At 32.5% G+C, this 20,648-nt stretch overlaps 2 protein-coding genes across 3 annotated transcripts in view; one reads left to right on the forward strand and one right to left on the reverse strand.

Annotated features, from left to right (window-relative positions):
* LOC107654325 (zinc finger Y-chromosomal protein 1-like) overlaps positions 1 to 11,958 on the forward strand; it is a 13,952-nt gene extending 1,994 nt beyond the window's left edge. For both annotated transcript variants that reach the window (XM_016441362.1, XM_016441363.1), the window contains 6 exons: positions 569 to 889; positions 2,480 to 2,629; positions 3,964 to 4,083; positions 5,852 to 5,986; positions 7,221 to 7,358; positions 10,408 to 11,958. In XM_016441362.1, coding sequence (XP_016296848.1) covers positions 569 to 889; positions 2,480 to 2,629; positions 3,964 to 4,083; positions 5,852 to 5,986; positions 7,221 to 7,358; positions 10,408 to 11,714 — 2,171 coding nt within the window. In that variant the 3' untranslated portion in view covers positions 11,715 to 11,958. The remainder of the gene's footprint in view (positions 1 to 568; positions 890 to 2,479; positions 2,630 to 3,963; positions 4,084 to 5,851; positions 5,987 to 7,220; positions 7,359 to 10,407) is intronic.
* Positions 11,959 to 17,833: 5,875 nt separating this feature from the next.
* On the reverse strand, positions 17,834 to 20,060 carry LOC107654290 (lipocalin-like; the record flags this gene model as incomplete). The annotated part of the gene is given in 5 exon segments (XM_016441315.1): positions 17,834 to 18,019; positions 18,096 to 18,197; positions 19,554 to 19,667; positions 19,751 to 19,830; positions 19,915 to 20,060. Coding segments are annotated over 5 exon segments (456 nt in total), but the record flags the coding sequence as incomplete, so codon positions are not given.
* Between the last annotated feature and the right edge of the window lie 588 nt (positions 20,061 to 20,648).

The raw sequence follows: 20,648 nt of genomic DNA on the forward strand, positions 1-20,648 counted from the left end.
TATCATTTAATTATAACTAAAAATATGTGAATGTAAATGTAATGCTATTATGTGTCATGTAAAAATGTATATAATTATAATTAAAAAAATATGTAATTATAAATATACATTTATATTTATTACTCATTTAATTTATATTTACTTATGTATAATAATTATTATTATTATTAACATTAAAAATATATGAAATGACACAATGGGCAACAAAATATATTAAAAATATGATTAAAATATATATTTTTATAATATAATCATAATAAATTATAATTAGAAATAAACTTTGTATGATATATATATATATATATATATATATATGTATGTGTGTGTGTGTGTGTGTGTGTGTGTATATAATTATGGATAATAATAATTATATAACATTCATGATGTATGTTTTTAGTGTTGTCTAATGTTTTTATTACAGTGTCAAAAAGCTGATATGAAACAGTAGCTATATATCTATATAGCTGAACTCTAGAGCAGTGGTCTGTTTGGATTGGTCATTATGAACTGTAGACGAGCGATCAAACTCATTTGAGCAGTTGAGCAGTAGTTTGGTGTGTTGTTGCAGACGAGGGAGGCGCGGGGGAGGAGGAGGAGTACGTGGTGGAGCTGCAGGAGACGGTGCTGGTGTCGGAGGTGGAGGGCGAGGGCGAGGCCGCGTCCGTCCAGGGCTTCTCCTCCGACGAGCTCGTCATCCAGGACGCAGTGGAGGATGTGGTTGCCGAGTACGTGCACTGCGATGACGACGAGGGCGTTGCCGTGGAGACCTGTGTGATGTCACTGGAGGGTGAGGAGGAAGAGGAGGACGGCGTTGCCATGGCAGAGATGACGGAGGGGAGGGACCCTGAGCACGACTCGGACGGCTGCGGAGATTACCTCATGATCTCCTGTAATTCACAAACTCATTCAGTCATTCTATCGCTTTATTAGCTCAGTTGTTCATTTGTTTCAATTTACTATTTCAGTTTTAGTTATTTTAGTAATTCAACTTAAACTCATTCCAGTTAGTTGCCAAGGCTACATTTCTAATTTTCATTACATTTCTTTTCCATGTTTTTCATCTAATGTTTATTTAAATTTTTTTTATATCTTCCCACACACAATAAATAAATAAATTATATATATATATATATATGTTGTTTTTTTTTTTATTTCCAAATTTTTATTTTATCATTGGTTATTTTTACAATATATAACATATTTTATAAGTATATATTTATTTCTCTATTTATAAATAAAATATATAGTCATATATATAGTTATGTGCTTTTGTTATTGTTATTAGTTTTTGTAATATTATATATATATTTCTATTTAGCTTTAATTTATTTCAGTTTTAGTTTTAGTAATTTTAGTACCTCGGCCTAAACTAATTTCAGTTAGTTGCCAAAGCTATATTTCTAATTTTCTACGTTTTTATTTATTTATGTATTTTATTTGTTTTATATCTTCAGTTTTTCATAGCAATTAATTCGTTTACTTAAGTGCTTTTGTCATTGTTATTAGTTTTTATAATATATTATATAAAATTATATTAGCTTATTATATTATATATACTCTTTAGCTTTAATTTATTTTATTTTTATTTTTAGTTGTAGTAATTGTAATACCTCAACTTAAACTTATTTCAGTTAGTTGCCAAGGCTACATTACTAGTTTTCATTTAAGTTGTATTTAAACATTTTTAATCTAATGTTTGTTTCATTTTAGTTTAAAAATTTTATATATTCAGTTTTTAATTTTTCAAAATGTTTTTTAATTTTATTATAGTTATGTGCTTTTGTCATTTTTATTTATTTATTTATTTTGTTCTTTTGCTCACTTATTTGCCAGTTCATTTAAGTTTTTAATTTATTAAATCGGTTGTTTGTTTGTTTATTTATTCAATTATTCGTTCATTTGTTTCTGTCTGAATAGTTTGGACAACATTTTCAAACTGGACTGAATTGTCAAAAAATAGACATTAACACATGATTATTTCATTTATAATATTTAAAGGAACACTCCCCTATTTTTGAAAATAGGCTCATTTTCCAACTCCCCTAGAGTTAAACGGTTGAGTTTTACCATTTTCGAATCCATTCAGCCGTTCTCCGGGTCTGGCGGTAGCACTTTTAGCTGCAGCTTAGCATAGATCATTGAATCTGATTAAGCCTATTTTCAAAAAATAGTGGAGTGTTCCTTTAATAATAAGTAGTATTTTATTTTATTTAATATATAATATTTAATTATATATTCATATTTTATATAATTAAAATAATGTATATAATATAAATATAATTAATAACTATTTTTTTGTTAAATTTCCATCAGAAATAACAACATTGTGATGTATAGTGTTAATGTTATATAAAGTTATAAGGTTTTAGTTATGCCGCGCATCTTTTGGTTTGTTTCGTCTCGTTTGTCTTTATCATCACCGTAAAAATGACCAAAATATTATCTGTTCATAATGATACAGTCGTTCTTCCTCCTGTAGTGGACGAGGCGGGTAAGATGGTGTCTGGAGACGGAGAGGAGGTGACGGTCGACGGGGCGATAGATGATCAGGAGGTGGAGAAAGATGAGGATGGACAGGAAGTCATTAAAGTTTACATCTTTAAAGCAGACTCGGGAGAGGACGACCTCGGTCAGTGAACAAGAGATTTGAGCCAGTGCTGCTACTCTAGTATTACTTCTATCAAATTATAGTATTTAGAGTTGGACTATTTTGAATTAGCTTTTTTTTAGATTTTTAGTTTTTATTTTTATTTTTACATAAAAAAATTCTATAATATAATATTATTCATTTTTGTATTATTCTATTTAGCTTTATTTTATTATTTCAGTTTTAGTTTTAGTCATTTTAGCATTTCATCTTAAATGTATTTCAGTTTGTTGCCAAGGCTACTTTTCAAATTTTCATTTAAGTTTATTTATTTATTTATTTTAGTTTTTCATGTGATGTTTTTGTTTTATTTTATTTTTATATCTTCAGTTTGTAGTTAAAAAATGCATTTAGTTTATAGTTGTGTGCTTTTGTCATTGTTATTAGTTTTTATAATGTTGTATAATATAATAATATTTTATATTATTATTTTTTTAATGTTTGTATTTAGCTTTAATTTGTTTTTTAAATTTAGTTTGAGTAATTTTAGTACTTCAACTTATTTCAGTTAGTTGCCAAGGCAGCATTTCTCATTTCGTTTGAATATATTATTTATTTTATTTTTATGATTTATAATAGTTTTAGTTAACAATAGCAGCACTGTTTCGGGCCCGTTGACGAAACCTTCAGTTCAGTGATGAAGAAATTCAAACTCAAGCTGCAGATTCTCGTTCTCTGGCGATCATGCTGGGGTTTTCTTGGGCATTTGCCACAACTTCAGTTGTGATCCAGTTATGCTGCATCATGATTGTGATGATTTGTATCCCAGTGTGCATCATATTAGAGGTAGTTGCTGGTATCTGGCCAGTCTGAAACATTTTTATTATTTTTTTTATTGAATTTTCTTCTGGGAATAGTAATATAAAACAAACAGCAACTGTGCAAATTTAGAACCCACCCCAACCCATCCCAACCCTGGTAGACTTAAAAAAAATACAATAAATAATAATCATAAAATAAAAATATGTATATACAGTGGTGTGAAAAAGTGTTGGCCCCCTTCCTGATTTCTTATTTTTTTGCATGTTTGTCCAGGAAGGGGGCCAACACTTTTTCACACCACTGTATATATATAAAAATAAATAGTAATAATATAAATAAATTAATAATAATAGATAAATAAATAGCAATAAAATAATTTTACAAAGATTTCAGTCTGAAACATTTTTCATTTTTACTTCAGGGTGAGTGAAAATGTCGCCAGGGCAGGTAAAAAAAAAAATCCGAAAAAATCCTTATTTTTTATTGTTAATGCCGTCTGTCGTTTTTGAGATGAGGATGCAGTCCTGGTTGTTTAACGCTGTATCTGTGTGTAGGAGAGGCGGTGGATCTCGGTGAGAACGAGGCGGTGGCTCTGGCTGAGCCTGTGGTTCGGCCGCTGAGAGAGAAGATGCTCTACATGTCTGTGGGAGACGCTCATCACACACAGACTGATGGTGAGAAACTCTGAAAACTCTTCAAAATATCCAGCAGCACTGTTTTCAGCATTGATAATAATCAGAAATGCTTCTTGAACACCAAATCAGCATTAGAATGATTTCTGAAGATCATGTGACACTGAAGACTGGAGTAATGATGCTGAAAATTCAACTTTGATCACAGGAATAAATTTCATTTTTAAAATATCTCACAATATTACTGTTCTTGCTGTATTTTTGAAGCAACATTTTTTACAAATTTACAGACCCCAAAGTTTTAACAGTAGTGTAAATGCCATGCAACCATAGAAATGTGGCATAGATTTGTTGTTGTTGTTTGTTGCTGAGCAAAATCACAGCTTGCCACATCAATATAACATAAAACTAATTTGCTTACATCAACCTGTTTTACAAACTAATATTATAAAACAACAATCAGTTTAGTAATATTAGTTTGACTGTTTTGAGTTTTGAACTGAAGTGTTTCATAATGTGAAGCTGTTTTACCTGTGTGTTTATCATTAAGTAAACCTAAAAATATATATAAAAAAAAAATATTATGTTAATTGAAATAAAAGAAAACATATTTTCATTTAGTTTGTTGAAATACTAAAATTGCTAAAAAATAATACTGAAATAGACATACAAATGATAAAAGCATACAACAAAATTACTAAAATTATAACTAAAATTAAAACAGAAAATATAAAAAGAAAAATTCCAAATGTTAATAAACACTATAGTAGTATATTAATGATCCTAAAATAACACTGGTTTTTACACTGGTGTCAGTCATTTGATATGAATATCTGATCTTTTGCTTTGCGTCTAATAAGCTCCAAGTACAAAGAGAAAATATTAAAATGAGATGAACCTTTAAAGTATTTAATTCACTGGATTATCCAAAAATAGCATGATTATTTAATAAATAATATTTCCTGTTAAATACAGTTTTAACTAAATATATATTATTCTATATTAAGTACTGTTTTATTTCATTTAATATGTATTTTATGTTAAATACTGTTTTGTTTAATATATAATATTTTATATTAAATACGGTTTTATTTAAATATATAATATTTTAAGTAATTTTTTGTTATATTTCCATCATAACTATATTATGATGTATAGAATTCATGTGATATAAAATGATTCACACTGATATGGTACGTGATTTAATTGTTTAATATGATTATTTAATATATAATCATTTATATTAAATACTGTTTTAGTGTAATATATAATATTCTATATTAAATACTGTTTTATTTTATTTCATGTATAATATTTTATATTAAATACGGTTTTATTTCATTTAATATATAATTTGTTTGTTACATTTCCGTCAGAAATAAATATAGTGTGATGTATAGCATTAAAGTGATTGAACAACATGTTTGCTTGATATTGGCTGCAGAAGCTCAAATAGCCATTTAGTTTTTCTTTCTGTGCAACAAATGTCAAATTATGTAACTTTTTGGGAACATGTCAAACCAGCGCCATAACCATTGTAGACCTCGAGGAGGATGTGTTTCTGAATGTCTGATAGCTTTGGTTCCAGTTTTGAAAATGTAGTTGTTATTGTCCCAAATGTACTCCTTTCTGATTTCCTAAGCTGCAGAATGCAATAAGATGTTTTCAAAGATGAAACTCTGTGATTTGAAGCATTGAAACGGCATGAGACATACTACTTGTGTGGATGTCATCGCTAACGTCATGATGTAATTTTAGACGCTCTTCTTGTGTGCTCATCCGTGGTTTAAGTGTAGTGTTCTGTGTGCAGGCGGCTCTAAGCTCTCGGATGAGGTGTACATGGAGGTGGTGGTTGGAGGAGAAGAGCCGGTTCCTCACAACAGACCGTATGACAGCACTGCCCTCAGCAAGGACTTCATGCCCGTCGCGTGGGCTGCTGCATACGGTCAGGAGTCTGCATTTTACTGACACTACAAATCCTGATCATGTAGTATAACAGCAACCTAAATAGAGACTATTAACTACGAAGAACACGCTGCATGCATGCGTTATGAAATGCAGCACTGGGTATTTCATGATTCGATTCGATTTTGATTCACAAGCTTTTGATTCGATCCTGATCTCGATTTGATTTAAAATCAGTGGGGGTTTTTTTGGTATAGCTGAAATAATATTATAGTTTTTATGAATGTTTTGATTTAGTTTTTATTTTCTGTTTTCATTTTAGTAATTTGATTTTAGTCATTTTTAGTAGTTTTTGTTTTTCTCCTTTTAATTTAGTTTAACTTGATGTACTAAAATAATTAAAACTGAAAAAAATAAAAACTATATAGACATTTTTAAATATGTCTATAGTTTTTGATAGTTTTGTATTTTTTTATTTTAATATGTATATTTTTTTATTTTAATTTTATTTGATTCATTTTTAATTTTTTTAACAAAATTGAAAACTAAATAGACATTGAAAATGTAAATGTTGTTTTTATTAATTTTTATTTAAGTTTTAGTAATTTTAGTACATCTTTGTCAGTACAACAAAGTTAAACTAAATTAAAATGAGAAAAACAAACTACTAAAAATAACACAGACACACAATAAAATTACTAAAACTTTAACCAAAATTAAAATTAAAACAAAACATTTGGAAATAATAATTAAACACTTACTTACTTAAGTTACTTAAAAAAATGAATAAAAACTATATTATTTCAGTGATATGAAAATAGCGCCAAATTAAAGAGTGTCAAAACGACATTTACTTGAATTTCATGATAAAACTGACAGAATTTGAAAGCTGAGACTTCTTATCAAAAGTAACAAAGCACAAAGTTTGTTGTGATTATCAGATGTTAGGTGCTACAAATAATATTTAGTGAGGTTTTGTTTGCGAATCAATAGAAAACAATACAGACTAAAAGACTGATCTTGAGTGTTTTTCTGTTTATTTATGGATATAATCCTTAGGGGAACAATAGCGCCCCTAGTGGCTTTGGCCCTATTAATCTGTCTAGAAACACTGGATTGCAGTAACGTAAGGCCTGTTTCTGATTTACTGTGCTTTCATGTCATCTCTGATAGAGGTTGACTGATATGAGCATTTCAAACTACAATAAAGTTGTGGTTTTGTTTCTTCTAATGATTAATGGTTTTGAATATGCTCATGTGTGTTTGGTAAGCAGGTGCGGATGAGGGCTGTGAGAACCGTAACGGAGCAGCGAGCGCATTACTGCACATCGACGAGTCGGATGCACTGGACAAAATCAACCGGCAACACGGCAAGAACAAGAGACGAGCTGAACCCCGACAGGTCCAAACAGGTATCAACACACTCGCCTCTCACTAAATGATTAATACATCTTAGGTTTTGTGGAATTGCTTTGAAAGTGTTAAAGGGATACTCCACCGCAAAATGAAAATCTTGTCATTAGTCACTTACCCCCATGTCGTTCCAAACCTCTAAAAGCAGCGTACGCTATTCTGTGTCAGCCGCGACACAAGGATACGTTTTCTACGTGTATTTACGCTTTGATTTGAACTAAAACAGCGCATCCGTGCAGCGCGGCTGACACAGAATAGCGTACACTGCTTGCGTTCAGCGGATATTCTCCAAAATGGTGCTACGGTGATGCGGAGAGACACAGAGGAGACGAATTGTTGAATAAAGTCGTTATTCTTGTTTTCTTCGTGTACAAAAAGTATTCTCGTCGCTTCATAACGTTACGGTTGAACCACTGATGGCAGATGGACTATTCTGACGATGTCTTAAATACTTTTCTGGACCTTGACAGTGTTATTTACTTGGCAGTCAATGGGACAGTCACAAGCCTCCCGGTTTTCATCCAAAATATCTTAAATTGTGTTCCGAAGACGAACAAAGCTTTTACGGGTTTGGAACGACATGAGGGTAAGTGACTAATGACAAAATTTTCATTTTGGGGTGGAGTAACCCTTTAAGCTGCAGGACCATTTCAGCAGAAATGTACATTTTGCAATATACAAATATATACATTTTTGCCTGGATGTTGAAAACAAAAGAAACTTTTTTGTTGTTGTTGTTTTCAAATATTTTTTCAGTGAATTTATTAATTTGTAAATGTTAAATTGTCATTTTACTTCAGCAGTTTTGAATGTCTCATTTGCGTCAGTTGAATTGTATGTTATATCCAGTATTATTTTAGTATTATAAATTTTTTTTTATGCTTTCATTTTTAATTTGTTTAATTTTTTTTCACTCATTTAATTGTTACTTTTTAATTGTTTTAATTTTTTTATTCATCTACTATTATATTTTATTTGGTTTCATCTTTATTTCTTTAAACAAAAATGTTTTAATAGTTTAGTTGTAGTTAATGACAATAAGCCTGGTTGTATCCACATTATATCAGCTATTGTCTACCAAGTGTTTTATGTTCTCGCTCTTTTTCTCTTGTCTTTAATTTTTTATATTTTCAGTTTTTATTTAGACTTTAGTTTAATTTAATAATTTTGTTGTTTTGTAATTTGTTTTAATATTACTATTTATCTTTATTGTTATTTCAGTTTAAATTTTTTTATGATTTTGTTTTCAGTTTTTGTTTTAGTTTATTAATTTCCAAATAGTAAATTTAGTGTTTTAGTAAATTTAGTGCATCAACTTAAATTACGCGAACTTTATAATTGTTACCTTGCCAACTATCTAATATCTTTTATTTTATTTTTTCAATTAACAATGCTTTTAATAGTTTTATTTAACACTGATATTCCTGGTTGCATATGTATGGAGATAGAATTGTTGTTAAATAGATTATTATCCACAAATAAATGTAAAGAGATTAATAAAAATATGCTACGATTGGTCAGCGAAATGTGGCTGTTATCTGATTAGCTTGAGTAGACGGTGGGTGGAGTCCACGCATTTATGGATTATCAGCTTCTTGACACTAGAAATATTTCAAAATCCACAAATGCGTACAGTGATCTACAAATGCACAGGACGCGATTTACAAATGAATGCCAGGCAAAGTTGTGTTTGTGACATAAAAATATTAGGGCTGTCAATCGATTAAAAATATTGAATCGCGATTAATCGCATGATTGTCATGAGTTAACTCGTGATTAATCGCAATTTAATAACACATTTTTACCTGTTCTAAATGTACCTTAAATTAATACTTTTCACGTTTTTAAAACTCTAATCAACATGGGCTAATCAAAATATAAAATATGGATGCTTTATGCTAATGTATATTTATTATTAGTGAAATCATACTCAACATAGAGCATGAAGACTAGACATGTTTCATAGGTCATAAATGTTTTTCAAAGAACTTGTTCATGTCTATTAGACACATGAAAAAAGAACATAGAAATACCAGGTTCCCATTACTTCTTTCTTTGCACTGAGCAATTTACTTACACAAGCCTGTTTACATTATTTGAAGCACAAGGCAGCTCACTTCTTCTGAACATGCAAAATGTATATTTATTATTTATTATTACATTTGTTTGCCTCTCTGTGCCCACATACTGTATTTTGATGCAGCTAAATTCTCAATAAAACTGTTTTCATTTATGTATTTTACTGTTTCTGTTGTCAGACAACAGAATGAATATGAAATAGAGACTGAAACGCGACCCATTAAGACTACATAACCAGCTCTCCCTTACAAGATGTTAATCTGCACAAAAATCCTGAAATCAAATACACATAAGATAAAGACAATATGCAACAATGCTGTTATTTCAGCTATACTTAAAATTAGAGAAGCAACATAATATCTGTTTTAACTGAAAGCGCGTTGCTCCTCTCAGCCACTCGCTGAACAATGCAGACACACAGAGAGAGAAAGAGGTGTGTGCGCGCACCGGGAAAGCAAGACCTCGCGCTCGCGCGGGAGTACTGGCAAATCTCAGAAACTAAATAGGCTTAAGGTTTGGGCAACCCTTAAGATTTGTCGCTAGGTGCTTTTTTGAGAGAAAAAAAAATCGCTAAAGGGGTCTGCAAAGTCGCTAAGTTGGCAACACTGCATTTCCATTTCTCCAACTATGGGCTCGGCCACAGGTCAAACAGAAAATGCACGCTGCGTTAATAAAATTAGTGCCGTTAAAATTAATTTGTGTTAACGCGTTAATTCGTTAATTTTGACAGCCCTAAAAAATATATTTGTGATATATTTGTTTTTTATTTGCAAATCTCATTTTATTTATTTGTGAATTTAATTCATGTTTGTGAAACTCTAAGATTTATTTGTGGATCTCATTCTATTTGTTTGAAATTGTGCAACAATTCTATCTCCATACATATGCATTGTATCGGCTATTGGCTTCAAAACTGGTTCTATTTTATCCTCTCACTGTCCTTTTCGGTCTTCTCTCATTTCTCATCAGCGATCATCATCGGTCCGTATGGACAGCCTCTGACCGTCTACCCCTGCATGCTGTGCGGTAAGAAATTCAAATCCCGTGGCTTCCTCAAGCGCCACACTCGCAACCACCACCAGGACTTGTTGAGTCACAAAAAGTACCAGTGCACGGACTGCGACTTCACCACTAACAAAAAAGCCAGTCTGCACAACCACATGGAGGTGCACGCGCTCAGCAACAAAGTGCTGTTTGAATGCGAGACCTGCGGTAAGGAGTTCCACCAGCAGGCGGCGCTGTTCTCGCACCGTCTCCAGCACCACCACCAGGAGCAAAAGTCGCCCACGGCCATCGAGTCGCCGCCTCCTCCCGCCGCCGCGACCAAGACGCACAAATGCAAGTTTTGCGATTACGAGACTGCCGAGCAAGGGCTGCTCAATCGCCACCTGCTGGCCGTGCACAGTAAGAGCTTCCCGCACATTTGTGTGGAATGCGGCAAAGGTTTCCGCCATCCGTCGGAGCTAAAGAAACACATGCGCACGCACACCGGCGAGAAGCCGTACTCGTGCATGTACTGCGATTACAAATCGGCCGACTCGTCCAACCTGAAGACGCACGTGAAGACGAAGCACAGCCGCGAGCTGCCATTCTGCTGCGAGCGCTGCGGCCAAACCTTCAGTGAGGAGGATGAACTAACGCAGCATGCGGCCACACACGAGGACTCTCGGGGACACCAGTGCAGTCACTGCGACCATCGCAGCTCCAACTCCAGCGACCTTAAACGGCACGTCATTTCCGTGCACACTAAAGACTACCCACATAAATGCGCCGTCTGCGAGAAAGGCTTCCACCGGCCGTCCGAGCTTAAGAAACACTCGGCGTTGCATAAAGCCAAGAAACTGCACCAGTGCCGCCACTGCAACTTCAAGATCGCAGACCCATTCGTTCTCAGCCGCCATATCTTGTCTGTTCACACTAAGGAACAGCAGCAACAGCCGGCGCAGTCGCCGACTCCGCCCACACAGGCGTCGCCACCGCAAGCCCCACCCACAGAAAAGCCCGCCCCCAAGAGGACTATAGGTGCAGCGCAGTTAGCAGTGCCCGCTGTAAAGAAAGCCGGTGGTGCGAAGGGTTCGCGAGAAAGGAGGGTGTATCAGTGTCAGTATTGCGACTACAGCACGGGAGATGCGTCTGGCTTCAAAAGACACGTTATTTCCATCCATACTAAGGACTATCCTCACCGCTGTCAGTACTGTTCAAAGGGCTTCCGGAGACCTTCGGAGAAAAACCAGCACATTATGAGGCACCATAAAGACATTGTGCCGGCAGAATGAGCACCTCCTCTTTCTCCACTCACTTCCGTAAACACACTAAACAGCCAGTGATTCGAGATCCCCATCCCTCATGTTGGCAACCTCTGTATTGGGCTTCTTACCAAGACCCCTCATGCATAGCAGTTGTGTGTGTTGTGTCTGTATGCGAGAGAAAATTGTTGAAAGTGTTTAGTGGCATAGACTGGAAGTGTGTTCACATTTCTTATGATCACATGGTCTGCAGTCTTAAAGGAACAGTTCAGCCTAAAATTAAATTTCTGTCTTTGTTTATTCACCCTCATGTCGTCGTCAAACCTGTGTGCATTTCTTTTTTTCTGCTGAAGAAAGTTAGCAAGCAAACTGATTCGGTTCCCATTGACTTCCATTGGAAGAAACTAAACCGTTTCAGTTCCCATTGACTTCCATTGGAACACAAAAGAAGATAATTTGAAGAATGTTGGTAACTAAACCGTTTTGGTTCCCATTGACTTTCATCATTTGGACAAAAAATACAATGGAAGTCAATGGGAACCGAAACTGTATGACTTTCTTTAATGTGTGGAACTTAAAAGAATACATTTTGTAGAATGTTGGGAACTAAACAGTTTTGGTTTCAGTTGACTTCCATTGTTTGTTTGTTTTTGTCCATACAATGGAAGTCAATGGGAACCAAAACGTATGACTTTCTTTCTTGTGTGGAACACAAAAGAATATGTTCTATACCATTTTGATTCCCATCAACTTCCTTTGGAACCCAAAAAGAAGATATTTTGAAGACTGTTGGTAACTAAACCGTTTTGGTTCCCATTGACTTCCTTTGGAAGCATCCAAACTGTTTTGGTTCCCTTGTAACTGTTTTGGACTTCCATTGTAACACAAAAGAAGATATTTTGTAGAATGCTGGGAAATAAACATATTTAGTTCCCATTGATTTCCATTGCATCTTTTGTCCTTACAATGGAAATCAATGGGAACCAAATATGTTTATTTCCCAGCATTCTACAAAATATCTTCTTTTGTGTTACAATGAAAGTCAATGGGAACCAAAACGGTTTAGTTACCAACAGTCTTCAAAATATCTTTTTTTGGGTTCCAATCGAAACACTATGGCTTTCTTCTGTGGAAGAATGTTTGGAACTAAATGGTTTTGGTTCCCATTGACTTCCATTGTAACACAAAAGAAGATAATTTGAATAAATGTGGGGAGCCAAAGAGTTTCGGTTCCCATTGACTTCCATTGTCTTTTTTGTCCATACAATGGAAGTCAATGGGAATGGAACTGTTTAGTTACCAACATTCTTGAAAATATCTTCTTTTGTGTTCCACAAATGAAAGAAAGTCAAAGTGGTTTGAAACAAGTAAATGACAGAATTTTCATTTTTGGGTGGACTATCCCTTTAAAGGAACAGTTCACCCTAAAATGTAAAATCAATGAAAATAATTTGCTCTCTCTCATGTTGTTTAAAACCTGCATGACTTACTTTATGCCAAGGAACATAATAGGTATTCATTAAAAAAATTATAATTTTTAAAATTTATTTTCTTGTTATAAAAGTATTCTATTATTATCGTTAAAATAATGTATTCTATAAATATTAAAATACTACTTGTGGACTATATTCCAGATCTTCTGAAGTCACATGATCTATTTGTGTGAGGACAGACCCAAATTTATGTTATTATTCACTGAAAATCTTCCCCTTCTCTGTAGAAATTAATAACAGCATACAACAGAAGGGTGAGTAAATAATGACACTTTTCATTTTGGCTGGACTGTTCCTTTAACTAAAGATGTTTTATGTTTTTTTTCCAATGCTTTTCAGTTTGGTTTTGTATCTTAACAGATGAAACTTACCTGTTGGCCTCTGGGATCAGGTGCATATTCCTGAAGCATTTTAGAGTATTGTGTTCAGTCTGTCATTGAGTAGCCAACATATCCTCTCTGAAATGCTTTATGAAAATAAGACAATGTGATGGATATCTCACTCAGTCTTGCACTTTACTAGCATGTCCGTCTGATTGATAGCTGTTCGAAAAAAAAAAAAGGACACCAGGAAATGTTTGTAATGTTCAGAAACACGTCGGAAAGATACCAGGCTGTTTTCCATTGGCACTGAGGACATTGCCTTATTTTGCAACGTCTGTGTGATCAGGACGAGGTTATAGGGAATATCTGGTCTCTCAAACCTTTAATGATCGCAAAAAGAGCGTATGATCTGATCTGATGAAGATGATCAGGAAAAAACAGATGCAGCATCATCCGTAATGACCAATATGTTTGAAAGGAATAGTTCACCATGAAAGCCAAAAAGCCATTTACTCTCAAAAAATGTATTCGTAGTCTTCTGAGCCCATATGAAATGTCAGTTTTTGCTCAAAATCAAGCTTTCATGTGAATTAACTTTTGCTCGGTTCCTCAGAAGTGTGAAGACTTGGAATATATAACGTAAAAAAGTTGTATAGACTAATTTTATGGTGTTTTTTTGTCCTTTTTGGGGTTTCAACAAATGCTTTCATTGTATGAGAAACATATTCTTGGACATTCAACATATCTTTTTATGACCCATAGAAGAGGAAAAAGGTAAACGTTTGAAACTACATGGAGAAATTTTATTTATTTATTTTTTTTTTTTGTGGTGAACTATTCTGGATCAAGTCCATGCACCTCATGAACAGAGTTATTTTAAAGTATCTCCGGCACCTCAGATCTCTGGCGTTTTGGGTCTGTGAGACCAGATAACCCCTTTAGTCTGTAATTTTAAGAATGATTTTAATCATGCAAACGTAATGTTTTCTTATGTTGTATGATGACCTAAATGCATTTCACTTGGATGTATGGGACCACAGAGATGTGAATTAAATAAATCTCATGTAAAGAGCATGTCTGGGTCAAATTTAACCCCCAAATCACGAGAAAAACTAAATTTTTCCTTACTTTTATGCTAGTTTGAATACAAATTGTATTGCAGTAAATATTTTTTAAACATTTTTTATGTCACAGTGATGTAAATAACCATTGGAAAATGAATAGGAATTATTGGAACTAAAAATTTGGTGTAGAAACAATTTTCACTCATTAAATTTCACAATTAATTACAATAAAGCCGTAAGTAACACTGAAATAAATGTGAAATTTGAATAGTATTTTCTTGCAAAACATACTCCAATCTTTGTTTTATTTACATCTTTGAAAAATATTATTTACAGTGTATTATCATCTTGATACTTCAGTGTTTCACATTTAACTCAATGTGTTACGTGCTCATTCTACGTAAATATTTGTGAAATTTACTAGCAATTTGACAAATAGTGAAAATTGTTTCTACACCAGTTTATTTTCAGTGTATTCGTTTTCATAACTGTAGTATAAAAATCAAATAAAAATATTTACTGCAATACAATGATTTGTATTAAAATGTTCACTACTGTTGTATAAAATAAATTAAAAATACATAAATAATAATCAAAAAAGTGTCAGTGTTGCAATGCAAAACTTAATGGTCTAAATAGGTTCAAAATATAATTAATCATTTGTATTTCTTTAGTTTTTGGGGTGAAATTTTACCTGAGCATGTTTCTTTTTTTTTGAGATTCAGCCATATGAAGTCTTTACGTACACTATATTAGATTCAGTATGCCAATCAAAATTTTGTAATGACCTTATTGAACATCAAGCCAATTTTATCTCTCATCAGTATCCACGATGTGCAGTATGAGTTTTATTTGGGACCCTGGAGCACAAAATCAGTCTTAAGTCGCTGGGGTATATTTGTAGCAATAGCCAAAAATACATTGTATGGGTCAAAATTAATAGATTTGCCAAAAATCGTTAGGATATTAAGTAATGATCATGTTCCATGAAGATATTTTGTAAATTTCTTACCGTAAATATATCAAAACTTAATTTTTGATTAGTAATATGCATTGCTAAGAACTTCGTTTGGACAACTTTAAAGATGATTTTCCTCAATATTTAGATTTTTTTGCACCCTCAGATTCCAGATTTTCAAATAGTTGTATCTCGGCCAAATATTTTCCTATCCTAACAATCAATGGAAAGCTTATTTATTCAGCTTTCATATGATGTATAAATCTCAATTAAAAAAAAAAGACCCTTATGACTGGTTTTGTGGTCAGATTACAAATGATCTGTATGTATGTATGTTTATGGTTCAAAGCAATGCATCAGATATGTTTGCCGTTGCCAATAACCTTTTCACCAGGTGACTCTCGTCTTGCAGACTTCATAGTGATAGTCCCCTTTGGCTGCGTTCACAATGCAAATACACACTAATACCAACTAAATGTCTTGACAGTCAACATCAGACCTCACTTAAAGGCTGGCATCCTTTACTCGTTACCAAAATGTGACAAAAAGCTGGAATCGAATAGGCGAGTCGTGTTGGAAATGCGCTGTTTTGTGTTTGTATGTAACGTAAATCGAATCAAATAGCGCTTATTGGGGTCACAATTCCACTAACCTGTGATGGATGATGTCATATCCAGCTTTGCATGTGATTGGCCAGTGGTTTCCAGAGGAACTCGACCTCAAAGCACTGAAGGAGCCTCTCGTTGTGTCCGAACAGCACCATTAGCAATGATTGGCAGAAACGATGCCATCGGTCGGGAAGGGAAGGGAAACACTTCCTCTCTCTCCCTGTGATCATTTTTATACTGCAGATATTTATTTGGTCACCGTTTAAACTTTGTTGTATAAATTTTAGTTAACTATAATAACTACAGTTTTTAACTATAGTTTAAAAAAATATATAAAACAATATAGTTTTATTCATTTTTATAAACTAGTTTTTACTATATCTGTTTCATTTGAATTTGTTTTAGTTAAAGCCTTGGCAACTACCTGAAATAAAATAAGTTTTTCTTTTTTTTTTCAGTTAAAGTTTATTTCAAGTAACAAGTTTTTTATGGTTTTATTTTTAGTCACCTATAGCATCCGGGACTATAACTTATTGTTTTGTACACAGAGCTGTAAAGAGAGCGTGTAGATGTAAACACTTTGGAAAGAGGACTTCAGAACTTTGTGTTGTCATGGATGTATCTTCACATTTGTTTAAAAACTGACAAAACAGGAAATAAAAGGCAAAGTATTTTCCTGCATCCTCTGTTCTTTATGAAAATGCAAGTGTCTAAGTGCACAACTTTTTAGAGATCTTTTTATGTGGGATATAGTGAATGTTTCCATTTCCATTTATTCATGTGGTAGATGCTTTTGACTAAAGCGATTTACTGTGAATTCAATATATATGATTTATCAGTAAGTTCATCAGATTTATTATTTATATGCATACAATACCAGTCAAATACTTTGGACACACCTGACCTGTTTCTCAAAAAAGTTGTGTATTTACAGTGTTATTAGTTTAAAACAATTTTTTTTCTGTTTTAATTTGAAAGTTTTAGTAATTGTGTTGTGTTTTTGTAAGTAGTTTTTTAATGTCTATGTAAATAGGTCTATACAGTTTGTATAATTTTATTGATATTTTACTACATCATGGTAAGCTAAAATGAGAAATGTTGCCTTGGCAACTAGCTGAAATAAAATGTTTATATATATATATATATATATATATATACATACACACACACAAACACTTTATTTCAGTTTTATGGTTTTAATTTTAGTTAACTATAATAACTACAGTTTTTAACTATAGTTTAAAAAAATATATAAAACAATATAGTTTTATTCATTTTTATAAACTAGTTTTTACTATATCTGTTTCATTTGAATTTGTTTTAGTTAAAGCCTTGGCAACTACCTGAAATAAAATAAGTTTTTCTTTTTTTTTTCAGTTAAAGTTTATTTCAAGTAACAAGTTTTTTATGGTTTTATTTTTAGTCACCTATAGCATCCCTGGTGCATACATGCTTGAAACTCATTTTATGGAGACCTACATTTTTACATTTTATGTTTTTTTATAAACAAACTTCCATAACTTTTTTTTTTTCAGTTTCACTTTTATAACTTTTCACTTCTACAATAATCTGCCAGATGTCTTTAAAAAGAAACCAAATGCTCCAAAGCATTCAATGTTTACAACAATTTAAGTTGGAAACGTCATTTTCAGGTCTAAGGTTAAATACATAAAACAAAATCACAACACGAATGCCTCATAACAGAGATTCACAAAAGATTTTATTGGTCCAATCTCATGAAGAAATAAGAAGAAATGATGGAAAGAACTTTAAGAAGGTAAAAGGACTGATACTGAGAGTGTAAAACAGAGGCACTTTAAATGATTAACTACAGTCATAAATCAGTCAGGATTCAGAGAGCTTCACATCAGCACATCAAGGGCACTTGTCTAGAGAAAAGATGTTCACGTCAGGCCTGGATACATTCATATTTAGTGTTTATAAGAGTGTTTTTAACAGTTTTACCATTTTTAGGCAGGATGGCGATGTTCTCAGGCAGAATGCCTTGCTCCAGAGAAAACTCAGTGAACTTGTCCAGGACGTCCTGGCTCAGGTCTGGGGTTCAGCCTACGATAAGAGCACAGACACAAATGTCACGAGAACAATTCAGAATCAATGCAAATATTTTCATTATCTGAGCTGAATGCTTTTCACAGTTATTTTTTTTTACAGTACACATCACAGTCTGAGGAACATGAGCTTTAAGCTCATAAGAAACGGCTTCACAATCTATTTTACTTTCGTAACATGACATATTTCAGAAATGTGGTACTTCACTTTACCCATCAAGAACTGATTGGATTGTAGAAAATTGGGAGTTTTAAGTTTAATAAGGTGATTGGAAGGAAAGATTGAAACTTAAGAAAGATTCAATCAACTGAAAATGAAAGTTGGCAACATTTACGATAAGGTTCATTTGTTAATATTAGTTAAATACAACACAACATTTTAAAGCATTTATTAATCTTAGCGAATGTTAATTTCAACATTTACTAACACATTCAAAAGTTGTATCTGTTAATATTATTTAACTGACCTGAGCTACGATACAGCAAGAAAATATATTTTTTCTGGCATAAATATGTTTTAAATATAAGCTTAATATATGTTTAAACAGTGAAGCTCAATTAAATATCTATTTTGAAATTAAAAATGTATTTAGTTTTAACCCTCACGTACTAAAATTTTAAAATGTATTTCAGGGGCAAGAAATATAATAATGTTTATATAAAATATAATAATACAAATAAAAATTAATATATACACAAATATATTAAATTTCAAATATATATTTCATTTAACGTCATTGTTTACAACATATATTTAGGCCAGATTTATTTTGCCGTATGGGTAAGTCTGTTCCTCACAGCCCTGTTTTCATCAGTGTTAAATTCTACATGGCATCTAACCTATACATAAGTCTATACACTCTAAAATATTCTGGGTTAAATATAACCCAGTGCTGGGTTAAAAAGGGACAAACCCAGCTATTGGGTTTGTATACATTTTTCTTTATTTTTCTCTTGTTTCAGGTAAAGTTTATTTTAAGTAAAAAAATGTTGTTTAAGATTTTTTATTTTATTGTTGCTTTAGTTTTAAGTTTAGTTTAGGTTTTAGTAATTTTGTTGTGTTTTTTTGTCATTTTTATTAGTTTTTTTATATATCTACTTTGTTTTTATTCATTTTTATTTGTTTTAGTTAAGTTAAGCCTTGGCAACTAGCAGAAATAAAACAAGTTTGTTATATATTTATAAATATATATATAGAGAGAATACATAAGTCTATACACTCTAAAATATTCTGGGTTAAATATAACCCAGTGCTGGGTTAAAAAGGGACAAACCCAGCTATTGGGTTAATTTGACTCAAAAATGTTTTGACTGTTAAAAATTAAAATGCTACATTTTAAAGTGGAGTTCATACCATAGAGTTTGTTGAGAAGCGTGGTGGAGTCAGCTTTGGTCTTGATGGTGTGAATCAAAGCATATTCATCATACTTCACATCAGCAACACGCATGTCATTCTCAGTCTCCCAGCCTGAGGAAACACATCATTTCTCATTTAAATCCTGTATAAATCACTACTGTATTTCATGTCTAGATGAACGGTATCTTCCTTACGTTCACTGTGGAAGCTGAATTTCCCTGGAATATCCTTCTTTTGAGCCAGATGGTTCATCCTCCAGCACGAGCCATCAGGACTGGAAAAACGGGATGGAAAATCATAAAACACGAGAGGACTTTATTTATAGATTCTTATTTTTTTAGTGATCAGATTCTCTTACCGGAGACTGGAATATGCCATCTCCAGATCTCCTTCATCAGTCGGTGTCAGCATGGCGATGCCCATCTTCATGTTCGCCTTGCGGGTGACAAACCACTCGGCATTGGTGGCAAACCCAATCAGGTACCATTTCCCAGCCACCTGTGTGAAAGACACACATCAACATTTGGTAGCTGCCACGAAACTAAGCACCCAAAACATACACTTAAAAACAACAAAACAAAAAAATGATGTTTAAAAATATATATTTTAATTATATACAAATAGATACAAAAAAATACAGTTCAAAGTTTCATAATTTTTGTCCATTTCTAAATTACATTCTTAATAATGTTTGATACAATTTGCAATATAAAACAATACAACAATTTACAATATACAAACTTATGCAAACAAATTAAATATTTATATTTTATTTATGTCTTTGCATGAAATAACCAAGTAGCTGCTATGGCATAGGCACCCAGAATATACACTTTCTGTTGATACAAAAAATATTGTTAAAATTGCCATTTTAATGATATAAAAATATCATAAATAATATAAAAAAGGCATACAATTTTTTAAATAAAATATTTTGATTTATTTATTTTTGCATGAAATAATTCGGTACTTTGGTGTCATTTTAACTACATTTTTATCTTTGAACTACTGAAATGGAAAATATCATTTTTTAATTATAAATGTAATGTTTGATACAAGTTTTGTAATAAATATAAACTCATAAAAAAAAAT

The sequence above is a fragment of the Sinocyclocheilus anshuiensis genome, unplaced genomic scaffold (assembly GCF_001515605.1).
Source record: "Sinocyclocheilus anshuiensis isolate Anshui unplaced genomic scaffold, SAMN03320099.WGS_v1.1 scaffold163, whole genome shotgun sequence".
Classification (NCBI taxonomy): domain Eukaryota; kingdom Metazoa; phylum Chordata; class Actinopteri; order Cypriniformes; family Cyprinidae; genus Sinocyclocheilus; species Sinocyclocheilus anshuiensis.